This window comes from Pomacea canaliculata, linkage group LG7, assembly GCF_003073045.1.
Source record: "Pomacea canaliculata isolate SZHN2017 linkage group LG7, ASM307304v1, whole genome shotgun sequence".
Taxonomy (NCBI): domain Eukaryota; kingdom Metazoa; phylum Mollusca; class Gastropoda; order Architaenioglossa; family Ampullariidae; genus Pomacea; species Pomacea canaliculata.
Window position 1 is genome coordinate 10,298,940 of NC_037596.1, and position 12,009 is coordinate 10,310,948.

General features: G+C 38.7%; 1 protein-coding gene across 2 annotated transcripts; it reads right to left on the bottom strand.

Annotated features, from left to right (window-relative positions):
* Positions 1–2,636: 2,636 nt before the first annotated feature.
* LOC112568221 lies at positions 2,637–7,549 on the bottom strand. Of its 2 annotated transcripts, none has more exons than XM_025245412.1 (5): positions 7,351–7,549; positions 6,639–6,768; positions 5,868–6,215; positions 3,820–3,944; positions 2,637–3,540 (listed from the first exon to the last, which is right to left on the bottom strand). In XM_025245412.1, exons 2-5 carry the CDS (start codon positions 6,706–6,708, stop codon positions 3,367–3,369), a joined length of 717 nt encoding a protein of 238 aa, XP_025101197.1. In that variant the 5' UTR covers positions 6,709–6,768; positions 7,351–7,549; the 3' UTR covers positions 2,637–3,366. The 2 variants fall into 2 exon arrangements, with proteins under 2 accessions (XP_025101197.1, XP_025101196.1); XM_025245411.1 differs by having other exon boundaries at positions 6,639–6,775.
* Between the last annotated feature and the right edge of the window lie 4,460 nt (positions 7,550–12,009).

The following is a 12,009-nucleotide window of genomic DNA, read 5'->3' on the forward strand; positions in this document are numbered from 1 at the left end:
CAAGGGAGAGACAAAGACTTTTTGAAATATTTTTCTTTGGGCTTGCAAGTCGATCAAAGTGTTTTTAATTTTAAAGATTGATAATAACGGTCAAAGATTATTCCTAAAATATTTTCCCAAACAATATTTCACTTTTTAATGTTATTCATCTACTACTATACTTTTCCTGAAAACCCAATGAATGCGTTTCATCAAGAATTCTATACTGAAAATCGTAACATTATAAATCAAGCCATCTAGACAAATCATTGAAAACATTAATATTTATACGCAATAACATCGTCTATATTGTTTTTTTCGTTTCCTTGTTGATATTTTGTCATCGTAGACGTTCTTACATAATTGTTGTTCTAAGTAGGTTGTACAATATTTTGTAAAATATATGAGACTGAGCTTGACATCTTACCAGCGTTGTGTAGTCGTGAAGGAGACTGCGATGCAGAAGCAGTTTGCAGGTGCAGGTAACCAGCAATGGTCGGCGGCTGTGTTTACAGGGGAAGAAGGGGAGGTAACAAGTCTGTCCAACAAGAGGACGTGCAGATGTTGCTCTTAAGAGTAAAAGGCAGTAAAATGTGCTGCTTCAACTTGATTCGTTGGTTTACAGCGGTGATCGACACGTCCGCGACTGCCTCCCTTCATTTGAGTTTTACTGTTCAACTGGCTGGGTGACGTCAGAAGACGAAGTCATCATGTCAAAAGGATATAGTCAGCGTTTAGGGAAAAGTCAATAGAAGTTTAGGAAAGGATTGTGCTTTAGTTACTACTTTTAATGTAGCGGCCAAATTAGCCAAAAAGACGGAAAACAAAATCTGTTTTTGTACATGCGACATACATTATCCTGCAAAAGTATTTTATTTTAACGCGTTCATTTTTATTTAACGCTTTTAACAGTGATAAATACAATGATTCAATTGAAAGAAGCTGTCCAATATTATTGTAAGATTGCTTAGAAAATATCTGCTGCAGGGAATATCGACTTATTAGAAAGAACACATAGGGGTTTGTGAGTGTTTGTGTGTTTGTTGAGGGAGGAGGATAGACTGTGTGTTCTAGTCCTTTTGTCCTGGTAGATATCATCTATTCAATCTGCTTACTAGTGCGATGTTTTGATTTCTGTATATGTGTGTTCTTTTTTGTCTCTCTTACGAAAAACATTCTGGATGAGAAAAGAGGAAGGACTGTATAATGTCACCCTAATGCCCAAGCTTACCTAAATATTTTAGTCTATGCACCAGTACCAGTTTTTTTTAAATCTTACTGTGCTTGCTTCATAAAGTAAAATAGTTTTAGTGGAGTAAATTAAGCCTTTCAGTCTGTCGAAACGTAAAAGAATTTATGAACAAAAATGAAACAATATGTTGTGACATTTATTGCAGGAGAAATAATTGAGTTTCTGAAGACAAGAATATTTAGAGACCAATGAAGCTCACAAACATCTTACAAGAGGATAAACAGTGACATTGACCGGAATGTGTTTACTGTTTGGTCATATGTGTTTATGGGTGCTTCTCTCTATCTCATCCGCCCTCGTACTGTCAGTGTGTTTGCCAGTGCCGGTCTGTAACTCGCTGTTGCTGCCTGTCATTGATGTTGTCGACAAAATAGAAGTTAAGCGATGATAAAATGTTATCGCTAAATACGTCAGCAGATGCCAACGCGAGAGATCTCAGATGGCATAAGAGATTTCACGCGATTTGAAGATGAATAGGAGACCTATTATTTGATGCTTTTGTGAAGATGTCAGTAAACGAGAGATTTTGTGCTTTTCTGGGTGTCGTGTACTGGACATGTAGAACACAGACGACACAGAGACATCAGAATATCTGTATACCTGGGTCTACTGGTCCGCCATTTTTTTAAATGAAAGTTTATGATTACAATATCACAAATCTTTTAAAAGACAACTTTATATAAGTCAGCTGATTTTTTGGTTTCCTTTTACACCTCAACATCTCTCTCTGTCTCCTTGTCTCTGTCTTCACCGTTAGCCTAGCATGAAGACCCACTTATACATTGTTACTAAATTTGACAGTAGATGTATCAACGTTTATACATAGGCACAAACATTTCAACACAGGATTACAGTCCATCAAAGAGCCCAGGGTGTATTGTGTGTTAAACTCTATTTAAAACAAACATATGTTGTAAAAATGAATGTTCTCTTCCTGATTAATTTATCATTGAATATAATTAGAGCAAGCTGTCCAATCATAATTCTAAATAAGACAGATTTCATATAAAAAAAATAAGTCACTTTCATCGAAGTTTACCTGTATGTCTTTTAATTTTTACCTCTTTTAACTCTGAGAGTTTGACTACACACTGCTTTCTGTAATGATTACATTCTACGGCAGTTATTCATAGGATTGTCTCCCTTGGTCTGTCACATCTATTTTTTTTCTGTTCAACTTGTGTACACTGCTATAACATCTTTAATAACTTTTGAAATGTATTAAAACAATTAGTAGTATCAGTAAACAAGATAAGATTGATTCTGTGTTGTTGTTGTTGTTGTTGTTGTTGTTGTTGTTATAATGATGATGATGATGATGAATGAGATTTTTCTTAGCTTTATAATGGTAAAATACTACAGAGTGAACAGCCTCACAACCAGGGTAGAACACCAACTACAAACATTTAGATGCAAAGTTTATTACCAAAACGAAGGATCACTTTATAAAGGTTTAAAACAATAAAACTGTCAAAATATAAGACGTTTTAAAATTGTCTATAAAAGTGAAATAAAAAAGTAATGCCACTTTATTTTCTTAATTTACTTAAGAGCAAACGTTTCATACTGTTGAATATTAAAATTTTTAAAATATTTTTATAGATACATAAACACAAGAGTAAGTGCACCGAGCTGAAAAAGCTTCTCACATTAAATATAAACAATAAAAGAATAAAATCAATGGTGTGAAACAGATAATACGAAATAATAAATATTTTAGAGATACACACTACTTAAGTCAGAAAAGCAATAACAAAACATTCAGTATCGATACACAATAACATCGTCTCATATTCTTGTTCATTTTTATCCTATATGTTTTAATGTATGTTCTTAGTTGTGTCCTGTAAGTGTAAACAGTGTATCACTCAGTGTGGAATGGTGGTGTGTGTACGACTTTATTTTATATACAAATATATATATATACTGGCGAGTGATTTTAATCGGTTTTGTTAGTGACTATATTTTAAGAAGTTCTGACCAGTATTTTCTACATCTATAAGAAGACTCGTTTCTTAGACTACCTACACTTCTGAAACTGTCAATGTTGTTACATTTTTCTTGTGCATTACAGTATACTACTACTTAAACCAGTTTGACTTTTTTACAATGGTATTTGAAAGGTTTGTTGATCATTAGTCTTGGAAATTAGCAATGGCGTGTAGGTCGTCAGGGAGAAAAATTCCTTCCACTTGTTTAATGTGCTCTTTACGAGGCAAGTTATGGCCAGAGCACGTGCCCGTGGCGGGCCCCTCCGTCTGTTCCGTCGTCATGAGAAACGTGCCCGTGATCGTCTGTACTGTCCCATCCTAGAAAAAAATATTTTGCACATATGCTGTAAGGTAACAATATGAAAAGTGCATATTACTTGAATGTAACAACGGTAAATATAATTAAAAAAATATTAAAATAATATTAAATTATTTATGTAACATTTTTTGTTGTTCCACAAGAAAAATCCAGCATTTGAGAATGGCAAAATAGTGCATGCAAAAACTTCTAAAACCAATATATATTCTGTTATACTATCTTTTCATTGATTACATGAAACAAACTTTCATTACCTTAAAAAAATTAAAGCACCATACCTGCAATGTCAGAATAAAGTTGCATTTGTAGTCTCGGCTTAGTATGTAAATCTTAAAAATAGTGCAGACTGCTGACATGGAATGGTCTGTTTGTTGAGTTAAACTGCAGGTGAAGGATGGAACATCTGGAAATCAATTGAATTAGAATCACTTCTTCTTTATTAGAAATCAAAGCGTGAAAAATATAGGTCCTGGGAAATGTCGAAAAAATGGCAAGGTAGAAAAGCTAGTTCTTTTTGACTGACTGTCCCTTCTGCTGATTCTTTAAAAGGTGTTTATATTTTTCAACAAACACATGCATTACATAAAAGGTTAGATAAAACAGAGTTACCGGGCTTTCACCTTTTCTGTTATCGCTCTCTTAGTTTCTTGTTTTTGTTAGCTTGTTTACTTGGAAACCTGATAACTTTATATTGACATGAGATACAGACCTGAAATTTGGTTGAGATTTTTTTAATACAACTGTAAACATTTTCATAAAGTCTTTTTAAGACATATTTAGTAGTTTAGTAGTTACACTGTTTTAAATCAAAATTTCTTAAATTTTAGCAAGCAGTTTTACCACAAAAAATATCATTCAATATAATTAATTGGATTTCACAAATTTCCCCCTCAAAAGATTGTAGATCTTTCTTTTAGGTAACAATTTTCAAAAAAAGTTGACTTACAAAATTGACGAAGTTATAAACTGTTTAAAATGTTTCTTTTGGTGCCACTTTGGATCGCTTCCATGGCAACCGATAGTGTGAAAAGTGCAGTAAAACGTTTTTGAACTATCATTCAAGAGCAAAATAGTTTAGTTTAGTCCTTGTTACTCCTCAAGGAGCATACGGCCGCAACAACACCTCACCAGTGGACCCGATATAAGGCAACCACACTCAGTTGGGCCCATGTGGTCCCGATGTCTTTGCCTCGCTCTCTACTGTTATTTTACAAGTCCACTTCAGTTTCCCAACTCTCCTCTTCCCTGAGGGTTCCAGTCAAGTGCCTGCCTGGCAATGGTGTCAGCTGGTTTACGCAGGGTGTGTCCTATCCACCCCCATTTCCGAGTTTTAATGCCTTGGCTAGTGGCATTCTGGTTGGTTCTTTTCCACAGGCTGCTGTTGGAGAGCTTTTCGGGCCTTCTTATTCCCAGAATATGGTGTAGCCATCGGTTGGCAAAAGTCTGGAGCTTGCTTTTAATTATGTTTGTCACTCTCCAGGTTTCACAACCATAAAGTAGGACTACCTTCGCATTGGTGTTGTAGATGCGAGTCCTACTGCGAAGGATAATGCTCGAGAGTTCCAGATGGGGCGTAGGCTGTTGAAAGCATGGATGGCCTTGTTGTTGTGGCTTTTGATGCCATCGTCCGCTCCACCATCCGTGTTTACAATACTTCCCAGATACTGTTTCCATGATGATCTCTCCTTGAAGCTGGATTGTGAGTTCATGCTTGTTGTTGATTCTAATCACTTCGATCTTCTCTCTGTTGACCTTTAAGCCAGTCTTCTCTGTTTCTTTTGCCAGCTTACTCAGTTTGTTTGTGCACGTTGTTGCCGATGAGATGGGATACTAATGTCATCTGCAGAGTCCAGATCCTCTAGCTGTTTGGTGAAGGTCTACTGAATACTGGTGTTGTTATCGTAGGTTGTCTTGCGCATAATCCATTCTATGACCATCAGGTAGATTGTTTTCAACCCATTCTTACTCCGGTCTTCATTAGAAAAGGTTTAGTGAGTTTAGCGCTGTTGATAACTTGGCAGGACGAGTCTTCGTTCAACCGCTGAATATTGTTTATGAGCCAAGGTGGAATGCCATAGTGGATCATCAACCTCCAGATGTCTACACTGTCGAATGCCTTCTCTAAGTCCACAAAAGTTATATAGAGGGAGAACTGTCACTCAAAAGACGGTTCAATGATACGGATGGTGGTAATGTAGTCAGTGCATGACCTATCCTGGAGAAACCCTGCTTCTTCTAGGGAAAAATAGGTGATATTAATAAAATAAAAATCAGTTGCAGTCTGTAAAACGTACATTTTTTATTGAGCAATAACGTCTTTACTTACCACTTGATGTTAAGTCACAGGTGTAGTCCATCATCAGTGAACGCTCTGTGTAAACCATACACCCGATGCTCAAGAAGGCAGACATATCTTGTGAGAAGATTTTCGCCACGCTGGAAGTCGCGGTTTTTTTGAAAGCTTTGACATTGTTCAGGTATTTCTTGCAGCCCTTACGTTCCATAGTACACTCCGCAACTTTGGCGACTATTACAATGTGTTCATCATTAGGATACTTTTTTCTGACATACCATAACACACGATGACCAGGCGGAATGTCTACACATTCAAAAGTGTTTGTAGTTGCATTCATTCCCATAGGCGATTGAGGACTGCATCCTTCGATTTTATGGCCTGTAAATGTCACACTTTATTTACAAAAAGGCTTTCTTTTTAAAACACAAAAGTCTTCTACTACAACTATATAAACGATTTAAAATAATTTGTTGAATTCCCAACGTTCAATCCTTTTTCGGCTGCTTTTTGGAGTCAGCCAACGCCTCAACACCTCCCCTTGAATCTTTAAACTATCTCTTCAGTATTTTTTTCTTCTCCTTTACCAACCTCTTTTTAACAATCAAGAATGTATTTACGATCACTTATGTTATTATTTCTACACTAATTAATTTGTACTGTTTTCTAAGAGAAAGACAGATGTATATCATCAACATGCTCAGGATTATAATCATCCCTATTATTATGACTTCCATCTTATATAATATGCATTTATTACCGTTATGCTTACTATCTGTTCAGTGTAGGTAGCACCAGTCTTACCTGAGCAGTCCTTCAGGATTACAAGCAGAAAAAGGCTGGTAATTACAAACATCGTTATGTCGATAGACATTTCTGTTAAATGTCAAACATAGAGATTGTTGAGCCCGAGATAGTCACCGGATTCAATATTCTGTAAACTGAGATAATTTTAGAACAGCTAATTATCCATGTAAGAAGTCGATTATTTAAAGATAATAATGTACCTGAACCTGATGGAAAATTTATTAAACATGTGTTGAATGAAATTTTTTTTTGGGGTAGGAGATATTACTAACCCTGCTTTTCGAACAAAAGAAGTTATTAAGCTACTAACTAACAAAGATAATCTTAACGGAGTGTCAAAATTATTAATTTTTTTCATAGCTCTCTGTTTAAAAATACACTTCATTTTCTTGTTGATCAACCAGTTTTTAACTTCATAAAATACTATTCTTGGCTGTCTACTTTTATCAGCAACAATTTTAAATAAGATAAATACCGATAAAGAAAACTATATATTGATTTATACTGCATGCATGAAAAATTTTCCTCTATGATTATTCTACAATGTTTTAGAAACTGTGACAATACTTGTACTTACTAACAACACTAACAGTGAAAAGAAACGGGAAAAAAACATCTTCTGTCCTCAATAAACAGATTCGTCTGTTGATGTAAAAACGTACTGCCGTTTAACCATTTACCCAGACAGAAACTTTACAAAGGTACTTACCAGTGGCATTCCCTTGATCAAATATGAAGACAGTTGAAGTGTTAGGCAGTTTGCGTCTGATAAGGTTACTGAGGAGTCGACGCAAAGCGAATGACGGGATTGTTGTTATCAGATTGTCGGCGCCGATACTCGTAAATATTCTGGCTTTTTACTTTCAAATGAACATGACAAGGATTATTTTGTTTTAATCATACATCGTCTTTAGTGTCTAAAAGAGACATAAAAAAAATTAAATTGTTTCCTATTTTTATATACTGTTTTAGGTTTTCAACACTGGTGGTTAAACACCTGAGCCTTAAATAACTAACAACCTGAAATTTTTTCTTTGTATTATTATTGTTGTTGTTGTTGATCTGAAGCCTTGGCGGCTTGAAGAGTGTGAGATATTTCATCAGCTGGTGTAATAAAGAACATACTGGATTGAGGTTAGAAGTCCCTACGGGCCATAACTTGAATATTCTAAATATGATTATCTCCCCTCCCTTATCACCCATTCATCCACGAAACGTTATGCAATTTTCATTTCTCACGTCGATATTTACACACTAGAGTTTATACACTTCCCCTGTGGGACCCCGGGGTATGCTTGCCTAGCAAGCATTGCAAGAATAGGGTCCCTGCCATCCAGCCAGGCATGTCGTAAGAGGCGACTAAGGTGGACACCTCACCTAGAGGTAAAATAGGTTGTGGTAGGGCTAACAACCCCACCATGTAAAAAAAATCCTGTTACAGAAACTAAAACCAGAGAACTCGTCACAGATGGCGAAGGTAATGAAGCACACCAGGAGACTGGACTAATGACGGACGACAGCCAAACCCGAAAGGGAGCTGGCGCCCCGACAGCGGATTTACTGAAGCCGAGGCAGAAGTTGAGGGTGGGGTGCTGGAACGTCCAGACCTTGTACCAGACTGGCAGGATGCTCCAATTAGTCAAGGAGTTTGACAACTACAACTTGGACATCCTGGGAGTCAGTGAGGTCAGATGGACTGGCACGGGAAAGAGGAGACTAGCGTCAGGACATACCATCTTGTTCTCAGGAAGATCAGACGCTCAGCACTCTGAAGGAGTAGCTCTACCCTCAACAAGAAAACGAAAAGGCACTGCTGGAATGGAAGCCTTATGGACCAGGCTTTTGAGAGCAAGATTCCATTCCAAGTACACCAAGCTGACAGTGCTAGCCTGCTATGCACCAACAAATGACTCTGAGGCAGAAGACAAGGATGCTTTTTACGATCAGCTCCAGGCAGCCTCAGAAAGCGTTCCAGCCCTCGACATGTTGCTCATCATCGGCGATCTCAATGCCAAGGTGGGAAGTGACAACACCTGCAGGGAGCATGTCATGGGCAAACATGGAATCGGAAGCATCAATGACAACGGAGAGAGACTGGCAGACTTTTGTGAAGAAAACAACTACTGATTGGAGGCACACTCTTCCCACACAAAGACATCCACAAGGCAACATGGACATCACCAGATGGGATCACAAAGAACCAGATAGACCATGTCATCATCAACCGAAAATGGAGGAGCTCACTTCAAGATGTTAGAGCCTACAGAGGAGCAGACATTGCCAGTGACCACACTCTTGTGATAGCCACAGTTTCTCTGAAGCTGCGTCGATCACGAGGAAAACAGGCACGTCAGCAGGAGAGTGGACTCCGGCAAACTAAAAAATCCAGCCACCGAAGGGCCTTTGCTATGGAAGTAAAGAACAGGTTCCAGGCACTAGGAGACCAACAAGAGATGACCTTAGACGACTTCAATCGAGTCTTACAGGAATCAGGAGAGAAAATACTGGGCTTCCAACGGAAAAAGAAAGAACAGTGGATCAGAGAAGAGACATGGAAGAAGATAGAAGAGAGAAAGTCAGCCAAACAAAGAATCAACAGCACCAGATCTGAACGCCTGAAGGAACAACACAGACAAAGATATGCAAAACTGAACAAAGAGGTAAAGAGGATGACAAGAACCGACAAAAGATATCACATAGAGAAACTGGCAGATGAAGCAAGAAAATGCAGCAAGTAAAAATGACCTGAAGACACTGTACAAGATAAACAAACAGCTAAACAACGGGTTTAAGAACAGTGATGTGCCAGTGAAAGACGTGAACGGTAATGTCGTCGAGGGAGAGGCAGGAAAACTACAGCGCTGGAAGGGAAATTTTGAGTCGGTTCTGAACAGACCAGATCCCCCTCAGCTTGCAGACATCCAGCCAGCAGCTATAGACCTTGACATCTGCACAGACCCACCAAGCCTGGAAGAAGTGACAGCAGCAGTCAAGACAATGAAGAGCGGCAAAGCACCAGGGGCAGATGGAATAACAGCAGAGATGTTGAAAGCAGACGTGAATGTGACAGCTCCCAAGCTGACTGAAATCTTCAGGCAAATTTGGGAATCAGGGCAGCTCCCTGTTGCTTGGAAGACAGGGCTCATCTTCAAGTTACCCAAGAAAGGAGATCTTGGAGACTGCAATAATTGGAGGGGCATAACACTTCTTTCCCTCACCAGCAAGGTCTTCAGCAAGATTGTTTGTCAAGACTGACGGCAACTCTTGAGAAAGACTCCGACCACAGCAAGCAGGATTTCGCCCTGGGCGATCCTGCTCCGAACACATCTTCATTCTGCGACAGATTCTGGAGCAGAGCAACGAATGGAACACACCGCTGTACATCAATTTCATCGACCTGGAGAAGGCTTTTGACAGCATCACGCGAGTCCTTATGGAAGATCCTGAGGCATTACGGAGTCCCCTGCAAAACTTGTTCAGGTCATTGCAATGCTGTACAGCGATTTCAAATCCCAGGCTGTCTGTGACACGGAGCTCACAGACCCCTTCAACGTCAGTACCGGGGTGAAGCAGGGCTGCATTCTGTCGCCGTTCTCTTCATCCTGCCATGGACTGGATCATGAAGACTTCACCGACAGCGAGAGGAGAGGGCTCAGATGGACATGACTATGACAGCAACAACAGCACTGGAAGACTTGGACTTTGCTGATGACATTGCCCTGCTGTCACACCGCCACCAAGACATGCAGGAAAAAACAAAGGCCTTCTCAGAAACAGCTGGAAACCTTGGCTTGAAGGTCAGCAACAAAAAAGACTAACAGTATGAGAGTGAACGCCAGAGTCCAAGACAGCATCAAACTAAATGGAGAAGAGATTGAGGAAGTTGACAGTTTCACCTATCTTGGGTCCAAAATGTCAAACACTGGGGATGCGGAGGTGGAGATTCGAGCCCGACTGGCGAAAGCCAGTCAGGCCTTTGCTCACTCAGGAGCACATGGAAGGCAAAAAACATCAGCCAGAAGATCAAGCTGAGAATCTTCAAGTCTAATGTGATCAGCACCCTCCTTTACGGATCAGAATCTTGGAAGATGACCAAAACCATCAGTAAAAGCTTGACGTCTTCCAAAACAGATGCCTCAGGCGCATACTTAACATCTTTTGGGCCAAACACCATCACCAACGAAGAACTCCACCGAAGAAGTGAAACCGAGTCCATCACCACGCAGGTTCAACGAATGGCGTTGGCGATGGATTGGACATGTGCTCCGCCAGCAGACAGCAGACCTTTCCAGAGTCGCCCTACGATGGACTCCAGACGGCGAAGAAAACGAGCGCGCCAAAGAAACTTGGAGAAGAACAGTGGAAAGGAGATGAAAGAAAGGGCTGGACATGGGGTCACCTAAGCGTGTTTCAGCCGATCGACATCGGTGGCGGACTCTGGTTGAGGCCTTATGTGCAACCTGATGCACAAAGAGGAATAGATAGATAGATAGTTTATACACTTAAAAACGCATTTCAAGACATTTTGCATTTAAATGTCAAAATGATTTTATAACATACATTAGTATATTTTTTATTTTGTAGTTGGTGTTTGATTAAGAATGACTAGACTATAAGCAAACAGTTGTTCAGTGTATTTATTTTAGCACATTTAAGAAACGTACAGACTATCAATGACCTAAATTTGTGTGAATTCTTACTTACTTATAGAATTATTTATCAATAGAATTCTTAAAATAATAGACTTATATTTCGTTTATTATATATTGCGTAAGTAGATAGGGGCAAATTGATATTTGTTTCCTCTCACAAAGCATTAACCATTCAGGATTTGTCAGCAGAGTATTCTGGTTCCTGTATAAAATGATGTAGTGTGATAAAACTAACAATAAACTTTTCTTTCTATTTGTGACAATTTTGCAGATGAATATGTTTTGGAGGGAAGAAGTAACAAACATCAATATGATTCAATGCATTGTGTACAAAGCCAAAGTACCAGGGGCAGAATATCAGTATACTTGGTCTACGGGTCTGCCATTTTTTGAAATGAAGTTATGATTATACTATAACAAGTATTTTAAAAGACAACTTTATTTAAGTCAGCCGATTTTTTTTTTTTTTGTTGTTGTTCTTCTTTACACCTAACCCCTCTCTCTCTCTGTCTCCGTCTTCACCGTTAGACTAGCATGAAGACCCACTTATTACATTGTTACTAAATTTGTGACTGTAAGATGTATCATCGTTTATACATAGGCATAAACTTTCTACACAAAGAATAGAGTCCGTCAAATAGCCAGGGTGTATTGTTGTCTTAAACTCTATTTAAACAAACCATATGTTGTAAAAATGAATGTGCTCTTTCCTGATT